The sequence below is a fragment of the Jaculus jaculus genome, chromosome 11, assembly GCF_020740685.1.
Source record: "Jaculus jaculus isolate mJacJac1 chromosome 11, mJacJac1.mat.Y.cur, whole genome shotgun sequence".
In the NCBI taxonomy this organism is placed as follows: domain Eukaryota; kingdom Metazoa; phylum Chordata; class Mammalia; order Rodentia; family Dipodidae; genus Jaculus; species Jaculus jaculus.
This window is the reverse complement of record NC_059112.1, coordinates 69,182,263-69,205,920: the sequence shown is the minus strand read 5'-3', so window position 1 is coordinate 69,205,920 and position 23,658 is coordinate 69,182,263. Positions and strand designations below refer to the sequence as shown.

At 39.4% G+C, this 23,658-nt stretch overlaps 1 protein-coding gene across 2 annotated transcripts in view; it reads left to right on the top strand.

Moving 5' to 3' along the window:
- Ift80 (intraflagellar transport 80) overlaps positions 1 to 23,658 on the top strand; it is a 166,211-nt gene that overhangs the window by 35,144 nt on the left and 107,409 nt on the right. For both annotated transcript variants that reach the window (XM_045161163.1, XM_004652385.2), the window contains exons 4-5: positions 10,476 to 10,586; positions 13,343 to 13,411. In XM_045161163.1, coding sequence (XP_045017098.1) covers positions 10,476 to 10,586; positions 13,343 to 13,411 — 180 coding nt within the window. The remainder of the gene's footprint in view (positions 1 to 10,475; positions 10,587 to 13,342; positions 13,412 to 23,658) is intronic.

The following is a 23,658-nucleotide window of genomic DNA, read 5'->3' as shown; positions in this document are numbered from 1 at the left end:
GGAGAGATGGCATAATGGTTAAGGTGTTTGTCTGTGAAGCCAAAGGACCCTAGTTCAATTCTTCAGGTCCCATGTAAGCCAGATGCACAAGGGGCACATACGTCTGGAGTTCGTTTACAGTGGCTATAGGCCATGGCATGCCCATTCTCTCTCTCTCTCTTCTCTCTCTCTGCCTGCAATAAAATGAAAAGGTAATTAAGCTGGGCATGCCTTTAATGCCTTTAATCCCAGCACTCGGGAGGCAGAGGTAGGAGGATCACCATGAGCTTGAGGCCACCCTGAGACTACATAGGGAATTCCAGGTCAGCCTGTGCTAGAGCAAGACTTTACTCTGAAAAACAGTAATAGAGAGAGAGAGAGAGAGAGAGAGAGAGAGAGAGAGAGAGAGAGAAAGGGGGGGGGGGAAGGAAGGAGGGAAGGAAGAAAGGGGAAAAAAGTGCATGGCAGGAGGGGGTAAAGATCCCCCAGCTAAGATGAGGGAAGGTTTACCAGAACCTGGAAGTTCAGGAGCCAGCCAAGCCCAAGTTTTTCTTATACTTCCAGATTCCAGTTCCCAAACTGTTCATTTTCTAAAGGGCCCTTTTGTTGGGGGGTGTGTGGTTAATGATACTTAAAAGTCAAAAGAAAGGGGGGAAGTACTTTGTAATATTGTCTTCCAGATACAAAGTGACCACAGTGTTCATGACCTCACAGTGGCTACATAATGGAAAAGTGAAAAATGACATCAAAATAGAAAAGAGAACTGGAGAGATGGTTCAGCATTTAAGGTGCTTGACTGCAAACCTTAACAACCTTAGTTTGATTTCCTAGTACCCGCATACCCGCATAAAGCCATACACACAAAGTGGGACATGCGTCTGGAGTTTGGTTGGAGTGGCTAGAGGTCCTGGTGTGTCCATTCTCTTTCCTCCTCTTTGTCTCTGGCTCTCTTCTATCTCTTTCTGCTTGCAAAATAAAATAAAAATAATAAAATAAAATAGAATTAAAGTAGAAAAGAGACTAGTTGGAAAGGAGAAAGGATTCAGTGGAGGGGGAATTTGGGAAGGGGTAAAGGAAGGGTGGTGGGAAGGGATTATGACCGTGTTATATTGCCTGTATGTATGGAGGTTATTAATAAAAAAGTTTTTTTAAAAAGTCAAGATGACTTTGGGTCAATAATTATGTTAATTCCAGTAGGGTGTGTTTACTTCAAGGCCCTTTGAGCAGATTTTAAAATGTATATTGGTAGCCATTTCTTGGTATTTTTCTGATAACACTGATTAACCACAGGGTTAATTTTAGTTTTTTCTGTACTTATAAATAGTGAGGCTATCTGGTTCCCATTGTAATCAGTGTATTTACTCAATTGCTTAATTCTGTAACTGACATTAGTTTCAGAATTAGGAATCCATACTGTTGTAAAATTAATCTAATTTAAGTTCAATATTTACTTAATGTTGCCTTTCTCTTTGGTTTCTCCCTTCTTCCCTCTGCCCCACCCCATCCCAAACTGGCCTGGAGCTCACTATCCCCTGGCCTCTGCCTCTTAGATGCTGGAATTGCAGGTGTGTACCACTATATATAGTTCATTGACATTTGTAATCTTTTCTTTTTAAATGTTTGTTTATTTGAGAGGGAAAGAGGGGGCAAGAGGGCATAGGGAGAATGGGCTTACCAGGGTCTCTAGCCACTGCAGAGGAACTCCAGATCATGCACCACCTTGTTCATCTGGCTTATGTGGATACTGGGGAATTGAACCTGGGTCCTTAGGTTTCACAGGCAAGCACCTTAACTGCTAAGCCATCTCTCCGGCTCCCATTTATAATCTTTAAAAATATGTTTCACTGGGCGTGGTGGCACACACCTTTAATCTTAAATCTATGTAAAAGATGATCCCAGTTGTCATAAGATATGGATTTTGTGTGGCTAGAGGAAGCAAAAGTAATAGTACTTGGGAGAAAATTATTTAGGTCTACACAGAATTTCTAGAAATTATAATAAATTGAAAGAGGGCTGGAGAGATTGTTTAGTAGTTAACGCACTTGCCTGTAGAGCCTTACAACCTGGGTTTGATTCTGCAATACCCATGTAAAGCCAGATGCAGAAAGTGGTGTATGCATCTGGAGTTCGTTTGCAGTGGCTGGGGTCCTTAGCACATCCATTCTTTCTCTCTTTCTCCTTTCTTTTTCTCTCTCTGCTTGCAAATAAACAAAAATATTCTTTAAAATATTTTTTTTGTTCATTTTATTTATTTATTTATTTGAGAGTGACAGAGAGAGAAAGAGGCAGACAGGGAGAGAAGAGAGAGAATGGGCGTGCCAGGGCCTCCAGCCACTGTAAATGAACTCCAGATGTGTGCGCCCCTTGTGCATCTGGCTAAAGTGGGTTCTCGGGAATGGAGCCTCAAACCAGGGTCCTTAGGCTTCACAGGCAAGCGCTTAACCACTAAGCCATCTCTCCAGCCCCAACAAAAATATTTTTTAAAAGAATAAATTGAAAGACAATTTCTGGACTACACATTTCTGGTTAAGAACTATTTGGTTGAATAGTAAGGAAATAAAATAGATAATGAAAATGATATATATACATAATGGAGCTGGGTGTGTTGGTGCATACCTTTAATTCCAGCAATCAGGAGGAAGAGGTAGTAGGATCACTGTGAGTTTGAGGCCACCCTGAGACTACATAGTGAATTACAGGTCAGCCTGGGCTAGAGCAAGACCCCACCTCAAAAAACAAACAAACAAACAAACAAACAAAAACACAAAAACCAACCAACCAAACAAACAAAAAATGTGTATACACACATAATGGACTTCTATGCAACTGTAAAGAAAAATGAAATTCTAAAGCTTACAGGAAAGTGGATGGAACTTGAAAATATTAAGTGAACCATGTTCATGTTCTCTCATGTGTAGATCTTCGCTTTTTATTTATATGAGAGTGAGAATGTCTAGAGGCCAAGAAACTAGTAAAAATGTGAGAGGACAAAACCTATAATGGTGGAGAGAGATGAAAGTGGAAGAGGGAATACTGTGGATTTAATTAGTGATAGGGAAGAGAAAGATAGGGAGAAGAGTGGTAAGGGAGAGGCTTAACCACAAATATGTGTAAAGATGCCATGAGAAAACTTGCAACTGTGTAAGGTGATAAAAAAAAGTTATGTGGTTAATCTCTGATGGGTTCAGTCATCTCCAGTAATTATTTATTGTGTGAATATTCCCTGCTAGATATGTGGTAACATTCAGTGAGATAAACCTGAGTAAGTCATGGTCACAGGACTGGCTTCTCATTTAGTCTGTCACCTTTTAGGTTCTTCTGTGGAAATTTTTTTCTTTTTCTTTTCGTTGTAAAGGAATACATTAAAAAATATCCAAATTACTTAGTTTTTTGTTTTGTTCTTCGCAGTAGGGTCTCACTGTAGCCCAGGCCGACCTGGAATTCACTTTGTAGTCTCAGGGTGGCCTTGAACTCATGGCGACCCTCCTACCTCTGCCTCCAGAGTACTGGATGGGCACCACCATACCTCACCTTAAGTTGTTTTATAAAGAGAATTATAACAAGTTGGAGTCAGTAGCCTCCTTTTTTTTTAATGCATGGAAAACATTTTTTATTTCAAGCTGCCTTGTCTGTTTTCAAAAGGTATCCAGTCCACAGTGAAGATAACCATTTCTTGTCACTTACAAGACACAGTAAAGGTACAGCAAGATTGTTGATTAAAAGCACATTTAGCTTAAAATATTACATGTTAGGACGAGATCGTGTGTCTTCCATATGAAATCGTATTCTCACACATATATGCAAAGCAGCCCACATACACAGCATGGAAGAATCTGCTCTTTGAGTTCTGGAACTAATTGCAGACCTTACTTCCTGTGTAGTCCTCTTGGAGTCCTTCGAAAGCATGACATAAGAATTTTGGAGGGTTTTTTGACCACATGCATATTGACTCTCAGATGCTGACTCACTCCAACTCTAAGCTGTGACTGCACTTCATTCAAGCTCAGTGAAATTCAAGTTCTACTATTTAAAGTGGAGCAAACCCATGTACTATAGTAATGCCAAGACTGAGCGGATGGTAACCCTCTCCTCCAACGAAGACTGATTTCAGATAGCCTCCCTGCAGCTATGGGAAGCCTCCTTTTTATTTGTTTTTGTTTTTCAAGGTTGGGTCTCACTCTAGCCCACCCTGACCTGTAATTCACTCTGTTTTCTCAGGTTGACCTCAAACTCATGGCAATCCTCCTACCTCAGCGTCCCTAGTGCTAGGATTAAAGGTATGTGCCACCATGTCTGGCCTCAAGGTAGGGTCTCTCTCTAGACCAGGCTGACATGAAACACTCTGTAGTCCCGGGCTGGTCCCCCAGCAATCCTCCTACCTCTTCTTTCCAGGTGCTGGGAATGAAGGTCTACCCCCCAACCCCACCCCTAAGCCAAGTAGCCTTTTAATAGAAAAATAATATAGTAGTACATATAAAATTAAGAGGAACATATAAGGAAAAGTGGATGGTGCTAGTTGATCATTACATGAAAGACAAGATTACCTTATTGTTGAAGACCTAGAAAATGAATAATGAGAGAAAAAAGCCATCAGGATGAGAAAGAGAAGAATGTCAAAGTTTATTTTGGAAGAGACGCTTGATTACATTGAACAAATGCTGATTACCTAAACTTATTACTGCAAGTAAAAATATGACTAAGAAGCCGAGCATGGTGATGCACACCTTTAATCCCAGCACTCAGGAGGCAGAGGTAGGAGGATTGCCTTGAGTTCAAGGCCACTCTGAGACTACAGAGTGAATTCCAGCTCAGCCTGGACTAGAGTGAGATCCTACCTTGAAAAACCACAAACAAGCTGGGCGTGGTGGTACACGCCTTTAATCCCAGCACTTGGGAGGCAGAGGTAGGAGGATCGCCATGAGTTCAAGGCCACCCTGAGACTACAGAGTTAATTCCAGGTCAGCCTGGACCAGAGTGAGACCCTACCTCAAAAAAAAAAAAAAAAAAAAATGAAAAAAAAAGAAAAACCACAAACAAAACAAAAATGTGACTAAAAAGATATGACCCTTCCCTTGAAAGGAATCATGAGAAGATGCCATAATGGTGTCATATCAAAATTCTTGAGACTAAGATTTTAGGAGTAAGAGGATTTATTTTGCCTTAACAAAATGCTTGCCAGTAAGAAAGAACTGATCCTAGGATAAATTCCCTCAAGGCATCAGCCTCAAGAATAGGTAGCAGCTAGAAAAAGTTACTCTTTATTTAATGATCAAAGTGTACATAATAATGAAAATTAAGGAGCTGAGGAGATGACTAAGCAATTAAATGTGCTTGCTTGCAAAGCCTGATGGCCTAGGTTCCATTCCCCAGTACCCAACTACAACCAGGTGTACAAAGTGGCATTTGTATCTTGAGTTTGTTTGCAGTGACAAAAGGCCCTGGCATGCCTATTTGCTTTCTCTCTCTCTGTGCCTGCAAAAGAATAAATTAGATAAATAAATAATGAAATTTGGGAAAGGAAGGCACAAACCTTACACCAGTTATTTAGAATAGGGGAGGACTGGAAGGCTTTGTGACAGGTAGGCAGTTTGTAAGGAATGTAGTGATATGTAGAGGGTCAAGATAGGATCATTTTTAAGTTATTTATTTATTTTGGTTTTTTAATTTTTATTTTATTTATTTGACAGAAAGAGGGCAAGAGAATGGGTGCACTGGGGCTCCAACCACTGCAAATGAACTCAAGATGGATGCACCCCTTGTGCATCTGGCTTGTGTGGGTCCTGGGGAATTGAACCTGGATCCTTTGGCTTTGCAGACAAAGGCCTTAACTGCTAAGCCATCCCTCCAGTCCCCCTATTTTGATATTTTTGTTGACAACTTCCATAACTATAAACAATATCTCATGGTAATTCCCTCCCTCTCCCCACTTTCCCCTTTGAAACTCCACTCTCCATCATATCTCCCCCCCCCCAATCAGTCTCTCTCTCTCTCTCTTTTTTTTTTTTTAATTATTTACTTGAGAAAGAAAGAGAAAGAGGTAGCGTGAAAGGGGTGGGGGAGGCTCCATCCACTGGTAACAAACTCCAGATGCAAGCTCCCCATGTGCGTCTGGTTTACGTGGGTCCTGGAGACTCGAACAGGATTTTTTGGCTTTGAGGCAAACTCCTTAACCGCTAAGCTATCTCTCCAGCCCAGTCTCTCTCTTTTTAAAAATATTTTATTTTTATATATTTATTTGACAGAGAGAAAGGGGGAGAGAGAGAGAAGAAGAGAAAATGGGTGTGTCAGGGCCTTCAGCCACTGCAAACAAACTCCACATGCATGTGCCCCTTGTGCATCTGCCTAACGTGGGTCCTGGGGAATTGAACCTGGGTCCTTTGGCTTTGCCTTATGCCTTAATTGCTAAGCCATCCCTCCAGCCCTCAATCAGTCTCTCTTTTATTTTAATGTCATGATCTTTTCCTCCTATTATGATGGTTTTATGTAGGTAGTGTCAGGCACTGTGAGGTCATGGATATCCAGGCCATTTTGTGTCTGGAGGAACACATTGTAATGAGTCCTACCCTTCTTTTGGCTCTTATGTTCTTTCTGCCACCTCTCCCACAATGGACCCTGAGCCTTGGAATGTGTGATAGAAAGATTTCAGTGCTGAGCACTCCTCTGTCACTTCTTCTTAGCACCATAGTGTGTTCTGAGTCATCTCAAGGTCACTGCTATCTGAAAAGAGAAGGTTCTCTAACCAAAAATGAGAGTAGCATTACTATATGTGCATGAACATTAAGAGAAGTGCTTACAGGGCAGTTTGGTGACCATAGTATATACATTTAGACACCAGCAGATGTTTCACCCCTAGGCCTCATGACTACCCCTGTTGAAGGTTTTCAATATCAGGGATGTATTCCCTCTCATGGAGTGGGCCTCCAGTCTAATTAGAGGGCTATTGATACCCCCTTAACAGATGTACCACTATTGTACCTATTGGCTCATTTGGCCTGGCTGGCCAAGTATAAGGCTTGCAGTGTCCATTGTTGAGTATCATTACTGGTGAATTCTCTCTCCCCCATTGAACCACATGCAGTGTGGTTTTTTCCAGCTTTCTGCCAGCTGGTCTATATGGAGGAGATTTTCAGCTCAGCTCCAGTAGGATTTCTTAGTGACCTTGCAGCCCAAGTATGTGGAGTCTTCAGCAGCAGGGTCTTAGCATCTATTCCTGGTAGGAAACCAAGGACCTCAACAATGGCCTGTAATGTTTTGGGGGTATCAGGGACCTCCCTGGCCAACAACTCACTGGAAGGTATCCCATCACTGGCATTGAAAATTTTCTAGTAACAATCTATGGCTCCTGAGTGTTCCATTGTCCAAAAAAGTGGGTTTCCATTTGACTTACTTATATCCTCTTTTTTAAAAGAAATTTTTTTGTTTACATTTGTATTTATTTATTTGAGAGTGACAGACAGAGAGAGAACGAGGGAGAGGGAGAGAGAGAGAGAATGGGCATGCCAGGGCCTCCAGCCACTGCAAACAAACTCCAGATGTGTGCGCCCCCTTATGCATCTGGATAACGTGGGTCCTGGGGAATTGAGCCTCGAACCGGGGTCCTTAGCCTTCACAGGCAAGCACTTAACTGCTAAGCCATCTCTCCAGCCCTTATATCCTCTTTTATTTTGATTAGCCCCCCCTCCACCTTTCCTTTGTTCAGTCTCTTCTCCTGGTGTGACTTAGGCCTTTTCACCCCCATTAATCTGTTCTTCTACTTACATATATACAATACCATCCTCTTGATTCCCCCCTCCTTCCCTTTCTATTCCCTTTATGTCTCCTTTCTAGCTTACTGGCCTCTGCTACTAATTTTTATTCCTACTCACATAGAAGTCCAATAATTTGAAGCTAGGTTCCACATGTGAGAGAGAACATGTTTGGCTTTCTGGGCCTGGGTTTCCTCACTAAATATAATCCTTTCCAGATCCATCCATTTTCCTGCAAATTTCATAACTTCATTTTTATTTACTGCTGAGTAGAACTCCATTGTGTAAATGTGCCACATCTTCATTATCCACTCATCAGTAGAGGGACATCTAGGCTGGTTCCATTTCATAGCTATTGTGAGTAGAATGGCAATAAACATGGTTGAACAAATGTCTCTAAGGTAGTGAGAAGAGTCTTTAGGATATATGCCTAGGAGTGGTACAGCTGGATCATATGGTAGATCTATTTTTAGCTGACTCAGGAACCTCCACACTGATTTCCACAATGGCTGGACCAGATTGCATTCCCACAAACATTATAGAAGGGTTCCTCTTTTTCTGCATCCTCACCAACATTTATGGTTGTTTGTTTTCATCACGGTAGCCAATCTGACAGGAGTGAGATGGAATCTCAACGTAGTTTAAATCTGCATTTCCCTGATGACTAGGCTTGTGGAGTATGTTTTTAGATGTTTATATGCCATCTGTATTTCTTCTTTTGAGAACTCTGTATTTAATTCCATAGCCCAGTGGACACATTCAATGAAAAGCAGCACAAGTTATTTATGTAAGAGTAGGTATTATTACAACCAGATCCTTTAAGAAAGTCCTTAAGGATGTGTGTTTCTCCACAGCCTTAGCCCTGTCAATGGGGAGGCTAAGATTTCTGGTCTGTAGAGGTTCCAAGTCAGCTTGTGACCCTTCCCTAATGAATGACAGAAGAAGAAACAAAGGTACTATAAATCAGGAAGTAATAAATAACAACCCCAAAACATAGCTTATGTAAGAATGGCAAATCCAACCATCCATCAGATTTAACATATAATTTATCCTGACATGGAAGATGCAATTATCACTTCTGACTCAAGCCTATGTACTAGACTTATTTCACGGGTACTGATCCTGTATAAATCCTGTTACCTTTTGGGATGGTTTTGGTCTCAGTTATGCTGCTCTCCTCTTTGCTGCTCTGTGGGCTCAGGTAGACTGGCTGGGTTGCTGCTCTGATTGCCTGTTGCTGGGTGCTGTGTAGGTAAGCTCCCTTCCCCAGGTCTCTGGTGCTGCTTGCACTGGTGGTGGGGGATGGAAGGCTGTGGGTGGTGGCTGAAATTCTCTTGCTGGACCTTGAGATCCTCTTCCTAACTAACCGCTCCTTTGATCCCTGCCATCTTCCCATCACATTTCTTGAGTTTGCGAGGAGGCCAGTGTGAGTGGAGAAGCTCCTCACCTGGTTCTTCCTGTGGCTCAGGCCTAGCTTTGCGGCTGTGGCCACACGGACCTGGTTCTGCTGCTGCGGGATCCGTTTTTTTCTGCTTTTGTGGGCTCTAGATCTCTCCTACTTCTCTGCTGCAGTTGATAATTTCTTATACACCTCACTTTTTAGTAGAATAGTGTATTTTGCTGGGTTTTTTTTTTTTGTTTTGTTTTGTTTTTGCTTTTTCTCCCCTACGGTGCTTTGGTGTGGTTCCTTCACTGCCATCTTAATGTAAAGTCTCTCTATTTTGATTTTCTTTTTTGAGGTAGGGTCTCACTCTAGCCCAGGCTGACCTGAAATTCACTATGTAGTGTCAGGATAGTCTCCAAATCACAACCATTCTGATCCTCCTACCTCTTCTTCCTGAGTGCTGGGATCACTCTACCCTACTTGATTAAGGTTTTAACATAGATTCAAAAATGCATATTGGCCAGGTGTAGTGGTGTATACCTTTAATCCCAGCACTTTTGAGGCCAAGGTAGGATTATAGTGAGTTCAAGGCCATTCTGAGACTATAGAATGCATAGAAGGTCAGCTTGGGCTAGACAGAGATCCTACTGCAGAAAGGAAAGCAGGCTTTGTAAGCAAGAATCTTATTTTTTTTCAAGGTAGGTTCTTGCTCTAGCCCAGGTTGTCCTGGAATTCACTATGTAGTTATAGGCTGGCCTCGAACTCACAGTGATCCTCCTTCCTCAGCCTCCCAAATGCTGGGATTAAAGGTGTGAATCACCATGCCCAGCCAGCAAGTGTCTTTAACTGCTTAGCCATTTCCCCAGCAAAGGTTTATTTGTAAACCTAGGATTAGTCACTTAACTATCTTGTTGGGTTTTTTTCTTCAGCTTTCTCATATTGTTTTTAAAAAAGTGAAGAATGCCAAATTCTTCATAAATTGAAGGCTTTTATGACAGTTCTCCATATTCCAGAACAATTTTATTGTCTCCAAACTATCAGTGCATGTTTCTTATACTACTTTTTTCAAGTTTTCGTAATTTCATTTTTTAAATCTTTTCCTGGTTGTTCCTTGAGATAAGAATATTATAATACTATATTGCAATATATAAATTTTATATATTTATGTAAGTAATAATAATATTATTTGCTCATGGTTGTAGTACATAGCAACTCTACTAAGTAGTCTAGAAGTAGGAGCTCCACAAATATTTGAGTATAAGTACATTAATTTAATGAGGTAGATTTCTCACATGGAATTTCCTTTAGGTAAATTCCTTTCTTCTTTAAATTTTGACTGATTTTAATTTGATTTTCTTTTCTTTTAGGTAAATTTCATCTAATTTCCAAGTTAGGACGAGTGGAAAAGAGTGTAGAGGCTCACTGTGGAGCTGTGCTTGCAGGAAGGTGGAATTATGAAGGAACAGCCTTAGTTACAGGTGTGTGTTCTCTGCAAAATTGCCTGTGGTTCTTCTTTCTTCTTCTTCTTCCTTCTTCTTCCTCCTTCTTCCTTCTTCTTTCTTCTTCCTCCATCTTCTTTTTCCTCCTTCCTTCTTCTTTCTTCTTCCTCCTTTCTTCCTCCTTCTTCCTTCTTCTTCTTCCTTCTTCTTTCTTCTTCCTTCTTTCTCCTTCCTCCTCCTTCTTTCTTCCTCCTTCTTCCTCCTTCCTTCTTCTTTCTTCCTCCTTCTTCCTTCTTCTTTCTCCTTCCTACTTCTTCTTTCTTCCTCCTTCTTCCTTCTTCTTTCTCCTTCCTCCTCCTCCTTTCTTCCTCCTTCCTTCTTCTTTCGTCCTCCTTCATCCTCTTCCTTCTTCTTTCTTCTTCCTCCTTCCTCTTTCTTCTTCTTCCTTCTTCTTTCTTCCTCCTTCCTCCTTCTTCCTTCCTCCTCCTCCTTCTTCTTCCTCCTTCTTCTTTCTTCTTTCTCCTTCCTCCTTCTTCCTTCTTCCTCCTCCTTCTTTCTTCCTCCTTCTTTCTTCTTCTTGTTATTCTTGTTCTTCTTCTTGTATTTTTTGTGTTTGGATCAAATCCATTGCCTTTCATGATGGCTTAATGGAAAAAGTGGCTGCCTGTCATCCCAGTGTGGAAACAGGGGACCTTGGGGCAAGCTGGCTACCATGTTGCCAGAATCAGTGGACCCTGCATTCAAGTGAGAGACCCTACCTCGGTAAATAAGGCAGAAGACATCTGGTGTCAACCTCTGGCTTTCACACACAGACACACATGTGCATATCTACCTTCACACATATTTTTGTCCACATACATGTGAACATGCATGAATATACACATATACTCATAAAAGATACAAACAATACACATGCAAACTGTTTTTCAAAGAAAAAATATTTTCTTTCAGCAATGGTATTTAGTAGTAATTAGCACTGTACTGGTATAGAGTACTATATAAATCACTCAGAATATCTTTTTTCATTTTGAGATTTGATACACGGTCCAGGTTGGCCTGACATTTACTTTGTAGCCCAGTTTTGGCTTGGACTTGATAACTTCCTGTCTTAGCCTCCCAAGTACTGGGATTACAGGAGTGTGTTGCCATACCCAGCTTTTGAATTTTACATGAATTGATAACTTTTCTTTTATAACTTCTAAGGATTGTTCTGTCAGAGAAAGCTTTTACAGTGATCAGGTATGGAGTTAACAAAAGTTATACTTAAAAAAAAATTCTAACCTTCAAAATATTTCCATGTAAGTTACCTTTTCTCTGTCTTTTGTTTCTTACCTCTGTCCTACTACAAGGGGGCTCATCTTCATTTATTGTTGGCACAATGAATTATCCTAACAGTGACTTAAATAATAAGCACACAATTATGACAGCTGTAAATTACATGAAAATATTTTTAAGGTAGATATTCCTTGCCACATAGACAACCACATAGGACTGATGGAGTGTTTTTATAACATGACATCCCTGGCTTCGCTTGGATCCAAAAACAAAGCAATATAGAAGCCACAATATCTTTTGTGACTCATCCTCAGAAATCATACTCCATCATTTCCATCCTGCACATTTTATGCTTTAGAAGTTAGTCACCAAGTACAGCCCACACTGAAGAATAAATTAAACTTCCATCCCTTGAAGAGAGAAATAACAAAGAATTTGTGGATATGTTTTAAAATTATTATGGCTATCTATCTACTAGGCCCTCTCTAGGAAGAATTCTTTTTTGTTTGTTTCATTGATGTCCTTTTTCTCAGTTGTACCTTTAGTTTGATATTTTTCAGAGGCTTCTTTTATAGCATGTGAATGAATGTATTTAGATGTTACTCTTTTTGTTTTTTCAAGATAGGGCTTCACTTTTGTCCAGGCTGACCTGGAATTCACTATGTAGTCTCAGGGTGGCCTCGAACTCATTGTGATCCTCTTACCTCTGCTTTCTGAGTGCTGGGATTAAAGGCATGTGCCACCATGCTGGCAGATGTGACCCATTTTAAAAATTAAGAAAGAAATATAAATCTTAGAGTAAGGGCTGGGAAGATGGCTTAGTGTTTAAGGCACTTTCCTGTAAAACCAAAGGACCCAGGTTTGATTCTCCAGGACCCATGTAAGCCAGATGCACATGGTGGCACATGTATCTGGAGTTCGTTTACAGTAGCTGGAGGCCCTGGTTTGCCCATTCTCCCTCTCTCTGCCTCTTTCTTTCTTTCTCTCTCTCTAAAATAAATAAAAATAAAATATTTAAATCCTAGACTAAGATGTAGCTAAGTGGTACAGTGATCACCTAGTATATACAAGGCCCTGAGTTTGATCCCTAATGAAGAAAAGAATACTCTAACTGCAAGTTCTTTCTTCCCTTTTCATTTAAGCTATTCAAAGGAGTAATTATTTCATTTCATTCAGTTCCCAACTCACTGTTATTTGGCTGCAGCAGTTATTGCTACATTGAAAATACTTCCCTCAAAATTCTAAGATGGAGATTTCATTGACAGTGGACACAACATTTGAATAATATAGTTATAACTTTTTAAGTTTGAAGGGAGAAAAATTTTACCCATGTAAGTTAAGTTACATTGACAGATAAGATTGTTTCCAGGTAATTTTTATTAATTTTTATAGTTATAGCATACTTTATCACTTAATTACAATGAATTATACCTGAATTTAAAAACATTAGATGTTGTTGATTTGTATGCAGATTTAAGGTTAAGTATATTTTCTATAGATAATGTTTTTCCTCTGTACAGTTGGAGAAGATGGACAGGTGAAGATCTGGTCAAAGACCGGGATGCTCAGATCAACATTAGCTCAGCAAGGTATGCTTTCTAAATGGTGATTTTAGTTTCAAAGATTGTTGATATGAGAGGATCCTAACATTTTCCTTTAGAAGCAGTCTATAGCAGTTGTTCAAATTGACTTTAAATTTCAAAACTTGAAATCTCTTTCTGTTTATTCTTTTTCATCTCCCTCTGATTCCTGATAGGTTGTGGTATAGTAAGTGGAAGAAATACTCAAACCCTTTGTCTTTAGGTGACTGAATCTGTTTAGAGTCAATGATAGGCTCAATATTCTTTTAAAATGATTCCAAAATATCAGGAACATATACTATATAAAATAGTTAGGTGTATAATTAGGGATGGTTGTGCATGCCTGTAATCCTAATATTCAGGATACTAAGGTAGGAAGATTGTGAATTTGAGGCCAGCTTAAAATGTATGCAAGACCTTGTTTTGAAAAACAAGTCAAATTAGTAAGCAAAATTAAATAGATTTTTCAAATTTTAGTTAGCCTCCTGTTTTTCAGTAATCTGCTCTGTTTTTCTGCAGCAATACTATGGGACTATGCATTTATCGAATAGAAAGATGGTTCAGCAGGTAAAGGTGATTGCTTACAAGTCTGCTGGCCTGGATTCAATTCCCTAGCCACCCACGTAAACCTGTATGGAGATTTGTTTGCATCAGCAAGGGAACCTTGGCACGCACCCTCCCCCACAACATGTGTAACTAGCTAAATAATTTTAAAAAGGAAAATGAGTTTAATTTTTGAGTTTAACATTATTTTTATTAATTTATTTGAGAAGAAAGAGAGAAAGAGCGAGTGAGAGAGCGAGCTCAAGGGCCTTTTGCTGCTGCAAATGAACTCCAGACACAGGCACCACTTTATGCATCTGACTTTATTTGGGTACTGGGGAATTGAACTCAGGCCAGCAGATGTTACAAGTAAGCATCTTTAACTGCCAACCCATCTCCCCAGCCCCTAAGTTTTGAAGAACTAATTACTGGTGCCACATGTTCTTTCCTAATAAGGCAGACTTTACCTGTTTCCTTTCTGGAAAAATCATTAAGGGAAGCTAAATTGTGATCATGCCAATCAAGAAGCCCATGATTATTATTTATAGAGACTGTAATTTTAAGAGTAACTGTGAATATGAGATACTGAGGGCTAGAGACTCTATTCTCTCTCCCCTCTTCTCCCTCTCTCCTGTTTCAATAAAGTCTTTGATCCAACTTTGATTCTCCATTGTGAATCCTGAAATCTAACAGGTTTGAGGTTCAATTTAGAAGGCAAGACAGGTTGGAGTGCTTCCTTTGATGAGAGAATCTCTAAATTTTGTTATAAAATATAACTTAGCTGGTCATGGTGGTGCATGCCTTTAATCCCAGCACTCGGGAGGCAAAGGTAGGAGGATTGCCATGAGTTTGAGGCTACCCTGAGACTACATAATGAATTCCAGGTCAGCCTGAGCTAGAGTGAGACCCTACCTCAAAAAAATGTATGTATATGTGTGTGTGTGTGTGTGTGTGTGTGTGTATACACACACACACACACACACACATAATACATACATGTATATATATGTATATATATCTCCCCCAAATTATCATCGTACTTGGAATTCCATAAATATTGTTGAAAGCACCCTTGTTACTTTGTTCACATGTATATTATTATTTCACTTGCATTTATTTCTTATTGAAGAGAAATTAATTCCCGAATTCCTTTCTTTCTTAAAAAAATATTTTATTTATTTGCAAGTAGGGAGAGTGAATGAGGGACCAAGAGAAGGGATATGCCAGGGGCCCTTTTGCCACTGGAAATGAACTCCAGATGTATATGCCACTTTGTATATCTGGCTTTATGTGAGTACTGAGGAATGAAACCTGGATGTCAGACTTTGCAGGCAAGTGCCTTTAACTAATGAGCCATCTCCCCAGCCCTTCTTTCTTGACTATTAGAGCCAGATTTCCACCCAGAAACTCATAGTCATTATCCTCTTCTCAGTACAGGACAAGAAATTCCAACTTTTGGGGTAAATGTGACTCAGGACTGATTTCTTACTGGTATTTATGAGCAGTTATTCCTTATTTGAGAAAAATATGTAGGTTAAAAATAGTTATAATTAGGCCCTATCTTGTGTACATTTTAATTATGTATTCAGATTGGGATAAGCTAATAGTTCAAGCCTTTAAGGAGATTTATTTTCCCAATTACTTTAAAAAAATATTTTTTTGAGGTAGAGTCTCACTCTAGTCCATGCTGACCTGGGACTCACTCTGTATCACCAGGTTGGCCTCGAACTCACAGCAGTCCTCCTACTCTGCCTCCCAAGTGCTGTGATTAAAGGTGTGCACATACACATGCAAATAAAAAAAAATTAACAATAAAATTTTTTAATTATTTTATTTATTTATTTATTTATTTTTGGTTTTTCAAGGTAGGGTCTCACTATAGCCCAGGCTGACCTGGAATTTACTATGGAGTCTCAGTGTGGCCTTGAACTCACGGGGATCCTCCTACCTCTGCCTCCCAAGTGCTGGGATTAAAGGCGTGCACCACCATGCCTGGCTTAACAATAAAATTTTGAAAAGCCATTGCATAGGTGCAACAGGTCTTTTTGCTGCTGCAAATGAATGCCAGACAGCAGCACCACTTTCTGGGTCTGGCTTTACATGTTAACTAGAGAATTGAACTCAGGCTAATGGGCTTTGCTAACAAGTGTCTTTAACTGTTGAGCCATCTCTCCAGTCCCCCACATCTACCTACTTTCAAATAAAGGGATGGACCAACAAAGCATGGAACCTGTCCATAATGAATTTAGTAAAGATAAGCTGCAAGTAAATAACTGTAATAGTGCAGAACGCCCATTGCTATAAAGTGCTATTAGAGGATGGAAGGCACAGATTGGTGCTTTGAACTCAGAGAAAGCATTAGGAGGCTTTGTAGTAGCATCTTTTGTTTGTTTGTTTTGAAGTAGGATCTTACTGTAGCCCAGGCTGATTTGGAACTCACTCTGTAGTCCAGGCTGGCCTAGAACTCATGACAATCCTCCTTCCTCAGCCTCCTGAGTGCTGGGATTAAAGGTATGCTCTACCGTTCCTGGGTTTTACTGGGTTTTAGACTGAGGAGAAATACAGTAAGGAAATAAGCTTGTTGGTATTAGGGGAAGTTAACATGAGAGACATGGAAGGAGAGCAGGAAGCATACAGGTCAGGTGAGTGGGAGCAGACACCTTGGGCTGGGTTCCAAGTATATGGGCTATACTACCAGAGGGCCACAACACTGGGTACAAAATCAAGGGGTTTGTGATTTGTTCTGAAAACATGTTAACCCTTATAAAACAACACTCAGTAGAACAGTAAGGGATGGTGATTATCTTTTTATGAGATTAGGACAATTACTTTAGCAAGTTACATGCAGATAAATGGCTGGAGGTTGAGATTAAATGAAGGTAGCCTGTAAGTATGTTAAGGAAAGGTCCTAAGATAATGCAGATCAGGCTTCCCAGGGGCTGAAAGTGATGGATGCTCTGTAGGATAGAGAGCATATATTAGGGATTTTTTGTTTGTTTGTTTGTTTGTTTTTAGGAGGTGGGGTCCAGGCTGATCTGGAGTTCACTATTGTAGCCTCAGGGTGACCTCAAAATCACATCAATCCTCCTATCTCTGCCTCTCAAGTGCCAGGACTAAAGGCATGTGCCACCATGCCTGTTAATGTATTAGGGATTCTTATAGAGGGTTGGTGATTTAGAATATGTAGACTTGGAAGTTGTGGTATGGAGATATCTTTGGGGCAAGTAGAGATGTGCTATATTAGAAATAGATACAGGGGCTGGAGGGATGGCTTGGCTGTTAAGGCACTTGTTTGTAAAGCCAAAGGACCCAGGTTCGGTTCACAGGACCCATGTAAGCCAGCGACATAAGGTGACACATGCATCTGGAGTTTGTTTGCAGTAGCTGGAGGCCTTGGTGTGTCCATTCTTTCTGTCTCTCTCTTTTTCTCTCTCTCAAATCAATAAAATAAAAATTAAAAAAAGAAGTAAAGGCCAAAATAGTAATTTAGGAGTCAGTTATATAAAGGTAAAAAATAATACTATTGGCAAGTTGGAGGTAGATGAGGATAGAAACTAAAACAAATGCCTTTATATTTAAACCCAGTGACATACATAACCAAAACGTTGCCTTTTTTGAATAGTCCACCTGATTAACTAGAGTTAATGTGTGTGGCACCTACAAATAGGATGAAAGAAAATTAGGCTAGCAGGGTGATGTGTTTAAACTCAGCACTCTGGAGGAGGCAGAAGAAGATTGCCCTGAGGCGAGTGAGTTTGAGGCCACCCTGAGACCACATAGGGAATTCTTGCTCTAGCCCAAGAGCAAGACCCAACCTTGAAAAACAAAAAACAAAATGAAAGGAAATTAAACTTTTTTTTTTTTTTTTTTTTTTTTTTTTTTTTTTGCTACTGTTTTGAGATAGGATCTCACACTGTAACCATCCTGGCCTGGAACCCATTATATATATAGCTCAGGATGGACTTGAGCTCATGGTAATCCCCTTGTCTCAGCCTCTTTCGTGCTGGGATTCTAGGCATGAGCCACCATACCCAGCTGGGAAATTATGTTTGTGTGGGTACAGCTGTGAAAGCAAGTAAGCCAGCAGTTGTTTGCCTCTCCGTAGTCATTGCTGTAGTGCTTCTTTAGTGCCACTTTATTCCGAGCGCTTAGACCCACTCAGTGCAGATCTGAATTACACACAAGGCAAAGACAGGTAACGTCTCTTTACTATAGTGAGCAGTTTGTTTTAAATGCACTCTTTAGTGCATAGAAAAACAACACTGTTAGGGGATACTTCCATGGTATGAATGTGAAAAACATGGTATATTTGACCAGGTACTTCCTTAAAACAATTAAAATACATTTTTGTCTCCTCTTCTGTGGTTTAAAATGCTTTCAACAGGTTGAAAGAATTTAGATAACTTATTTTACGGAGAGATAAGGGTCTGACATTTAACACAACCCAGGTGCGTGTGGTTTCTTAAAAAATGTCATAAAGATCACATGATTTTAGTGTACAAAGTCAGAAAAACAAGATCTTGAGTATCTTAATTGAAATGGAGCAGAAATAAAAGTTTCCAATATAAAAAATATCAAGAAATTAATAACTATAAAATTATTTTTTGTGTTTTGTCCATTTTTTGGTTAATGTTGAAATTAAAAACATCTTGTTACATAATTTGCTAATCTCTTTGTTTTTAAATAGTTCACTCTGAGGCCTAAATTTATTGTTTCTTTTTTGGTTGGTTAGTTTGTTTTTCTAGGTAGGATTTCACTCTAGTCCAGGCTGACCTGGATCTTTCATTGTAGTCTCAGGCTGGCCTCGAATTCACAGTGGTCCTCCTTACCTTTGCCTCGCAAGTGCTGGGATTAAAGCTGTGTGCCACCATGTCTGGGTTAAATTTATTATTTCTGTGCTGACTTTGCAAAGTGAAATAAGGTACTGGGAATCAATCTTTCCCCTTACTGTTTTGAGACAGCATTTTGCTGTATAGCCCTGGCTGGCTTGATACTCATCATGTAGCCAGCATGTCCTCACAGTCACAGCAATCTTCCTGCAACAGTCTTTCCAGCGCTGGATTGCAGGCATGCATCACCACACCTGGCTATTGCTTTAATAAAGATTTTTTTAAACAATGTCTTAATATTCTGAATTTTTTGAATATTCTGAATTTGTTACAAATACTAGTGGGATGGATTTCATCATAATAGAAGCCATTATTTACTTGGTAAAGCTATTCATCTACCTCACAATCTTTTTCAGACACCCAAATCAATATTTGCTTGCATTTTGGCTGAAGGAATATGGTTAAAGTATGCATGTTGTAACAAAGGAATCACTTCTTTTTCTCACTTTGTTTTATACTCTAAATTATATGCTTCTCTACCATTATTCTTCAAAAAATGTTGTATAAGCTGGAAATAAATTCTTTCCTTGTCCTAACATGATATAGATAAGCATTCTGAAGAAAGGTTTATAAACAAGGACATGGTAACACAGCTGACTTAATGGGGCCACAGATTAAGTGTTAGAGTTAGAATGATGAAAGTCCCTAGCGCTTCATGCTATACCCCAACCTTGCCTTTCACTACAACTGGAGGCCTAAAGTCACATCCTGTGTAACTCAATAGGAACTGTATTTACCAAATTATTTCCTTAAGGTAGATGTTGGTTAAAAGTCCTATAGGCCCCAGGAAACTGTAATTTACTGAGTGTGTTCATGAATATTTGACAGCTTATTAAGGAAAATATTCATTTCCTTTTTTGCACAAAATTTATAATTATAATAATGGAAATAAAGAAGGCATCTACAATTTGATTATAACTCTAACTATATTGTGAGTTTAATGAGTCCATTATACTTCCTTTGAGTCCTTACCTAGAAGCATATTTGCAGTATATGAAGTTTTGGCTTACATTTTAAGTGTGCGTTTATTAAAGTTGACTCTTCATTTGGAGATTTGATTTTTGTTTGTTTCTTGGTATGTGTATGCATAGTTGCACATACTGTATGTGCATGTGGAGGTCAGAACAACCTCAGGGTATTGATCTCTACCTTTTGCATTTTTTAAAATTTATTTTATTTACTTGAGGGAGAGAGGGAGAGAAAGAGGTTGATAGAGAAAGTGGGCATTCCAGGGCCTTCAGCCATTGTAAATGAATTCCATACTCATGAGCCACCTTGGGCATTTATCTGGCTTATGTGGGTCCTGAGGAATTGAACCTTGGTTCTTTGGCTTTGCTGGCAAGTGCCTTAACCTCTAAAGTCACCTCTCCAGCCTGTTTTTTATTTTTATTTTTGATACAGAACAATCTTAGATGTTATTGATTAAGCAGGGTTGTCAGACCTTTTAAAATGTTAAACCTAAACCTGCTATAGAGTTTTGATGTAGTAGATTTAAACTTGACTTTCTAGCCCCACACTTGCTCACAACTGAATTTTGGATTTATTTGGGAAAATTCTCAAAAGGAATAGGGTGTTTGTCTTATTGAAATTTATTACATGTTGATTATAGCATGTTGGATTTCCCTCTTAAATAAATATTTGAATCTTATGGAATGCCAATAAATTATCCAATTCAGATTTCATTTTACTGAGAATGTAAATTTCTTAAAGATTCATTCATTATAGAAGGAACATATCTCAACATAATAAAGGCTATTTATGACAAACCTACAGTCAACATAATACTAAATGGAGAAAAACTTGAAGCTTTTCCACTAAAATCAGGAACAAGACAAGGGTTTCCACTCTCCCTTCTTTTATTTACTATAGTACTAGAAGTCTTAGCCGTAGCATTAAGGCAAGAGATACGTAAAAGGGATACAAATTGGAAAGGAGGAGATCAGGTTATTTGCAGATGATATGATTCTATACATAAAGGACCCTGAAGACTCTACTATCAAACTGATAAAAAAAGCTGATAAACACTTATAGCCATGTAGCAGGATACAAAATAAACACACAGAAATCAGTAGCCTTCCTATATAGTAACAACAAACACACAGAGGATGAAATAAGATAATTACTTCCTTCACAATTGCATCAAAAAATAATACCTTGGAATAAACCTAACTTACTTACAAACAAATCAGACTATTCCATGGTAGGCTCCATGTATAAGAGAAAACATGGGGCATTGATTTTCTGAGACTGGGTAACCTCAGCATGATTTATTTCCAGGTCCATCCATTTTTAAAAAGATTTTTAAAAATTATTTATTTATTTATTTGAGAGCGACAGACACAGAGAGAAAGACAGATAGAGGGAGAGGGAGAGAATGGGCGCGCCAGGGCTTCCAGCCTCTGCAAACGAACTCCAGACGCGTGCGCCCCCTTGTGCATGCGGCTAACGTGGGACCTGGGGAACCGAGCCTCGAACCGGGGTCCTTAGGCTTCACAGGCAAGCGCTTAACTGCTAAGCCATCTCTCCAGCTCAGGTCCATCCATTTTTCTGCAACTTTCTTAATTCCTTATCGCTGAGTAGAATTCCATTGAGCATATGTACCAAATCTTCATTATCCATTCATCAGGTGATGGGTATCTGGACTGATTCCATTTCCTAGGTTTTGTGAAGAGTAGCAATAAACATGGCAGAACAAGTCTTTAGAATATATGACAAGGCATGGCATAGCTGGATAAAATGGTAGATCTACTTTTAGATTTTTAAGGTGCCTCCATATGAATTTCTAAATTGGTTGTACAATTTCACACTTCCACCAGCAGTGGGTAAGGGTTCCTCTTTCCCCACACCCTTACCAGCATTTATTTTAGTTTTTTTGTTTGTTTGTTTTGAGGTAGGGTTTCACTGTAGCCCAGGCTGACCCAGAATTCACTATGTAGTCTCAGGGGAGCCTTGAACTCATGCCTCTCCACCTACCTGTGCCTCCCAAGTGCTGGGATTAAAGGCGTGTGCCACCATGCCTGGCTCTAATATTTTATTTTTTAATTTATATTGGAGAGAGAAAGAGGAAAGGAGAGAGAGAGAATGGGTGCTCCAGGACCTTCAGCCACTGCAAATAAACTCCAGAAGCATGCACCACCTTGTGTATCTGGCATCTGTGGGTCCTGGGGAATCAAACCTGGGCCCTTTTGCTTTGCAGACTAGTGCATTAACTGATAAGCCATCCATCCAGTTCTGTTTTAGTTTTTGATGATAGTCATTCTGACTGGAGTGAAATGGAATCTTGGAATAGTTAGCATTTCCTTGATGGTGTTTTTTTTTTTTTTTAAACTGGCTATTTGTATTTCTTCCTTTGATAATTTGTTAGTTCCCTGCCCCATTTTTTGAGTAGGCTAATTGATTTTTTTTTTTATTGCTTAGTTTTGGAGTTTTTGTATATTCTAGACATTGAAGTCAGATAGCTGATGAAGATGTTCTCCCATTTTGAAGGTTGTGTTGACTGTTGATAGTTTGCTTAGCTGTACAGTAACTTTTTCATTTCATGAGATCCTAATAGTTGAATGTTTGTTTAATTCCCTGGGCTACTGAGATCTTATTCACAAAGTCTTTCCCTAAGACTATATCTTGGAGTGTTCTCCCTACTTTTTCTTCTGTTTGTTTCAGAATTTTGGGTGTTACATTGAGGTACTTAATCCATTTGCAGTTGATTTTTTGCAGGGTAAGGGAAGAGGATGTAGATTAATTCTTCCAATGTGGTTATCCAGTCTCTCTGGCTCAATTTTTTGAAAATATTATCATTTCTCTATTATGCATATTTTTTTTCTTCTTTGTCAAATATCAAGTGACTATAGTTACTAGAAGTTATACCTGGAAATCTTTTGCATGTTACAGTACCAAAAAGTATAAAGTAAGTCTACCATGTATATGTATTTTGCCATGTATATTTGTATATAAAAAGTTCATTTACCTTATGTCAATGTTGACATCTGGTTGTCAATTTGACAATATTTAGAGTTACCATGGAAACAATCTCTAGTCATGTGTGCGAGAGATTTTGTAGATTAAATTAATGGAGGTGTGTGTGGGGGGGAACCTACACTAACAGCACCATCCCATGGGCTAGGTTCCTGAAATCTATAAAAAGGAGAGAGCTAGCTCATCATTCAGCATTTATCACTCTACTCTGCTTCCTCACTGTGCTGAATGTGACCAACTGCCTTGAGCTCCTGCCGCCATGCCTTTCCTGCCCAGGTGGACTGTAACCTGGAACTGTAAACTGAAATAAACCCTTCCTCTCTTAAACTGATTTTTGTCAGGTATTATCTAGCAATAAAAAGTTGGTTGGAACAATTTAGGTATTGAGTAGATAAAGTCCTGTTGGCTATTGATGGGAAATAATCAGCCATGCATTTTTGCAGTGTTTTTCCTTGTCCTGTATCACATATGTCAATAGTGTACTATCTGAAAAATGACATTTTTTTTTTCAGCAAGATAAAAATTAGGGGCTGGAGAGATGGCTTAGTGGTTAAGCACTTGCCTGTGAAGCCTAAGGACCCCGGTTCGAGGCTCAATTCCCCAGGACCCATGTTAGCCAGATGCACAAGGGGTGCACGTGTCTGGAGTTCGTAGCAGTGGCTGGAGGCCCTGGCATGCCCATTCTCTCTCTCTCTGAAACTGCCTCTTTCTCTTTCTCTCTCTGTCACTAATAAATAACTAAATAAAAATTTTAAAAAAAGATACAAATTAGTTGAAAACATATCATTTTACAGGTGTGATAAAACATACTTGTAATCCTGGTGGAAGATTATAAATTTGAGGCCAGCTTAA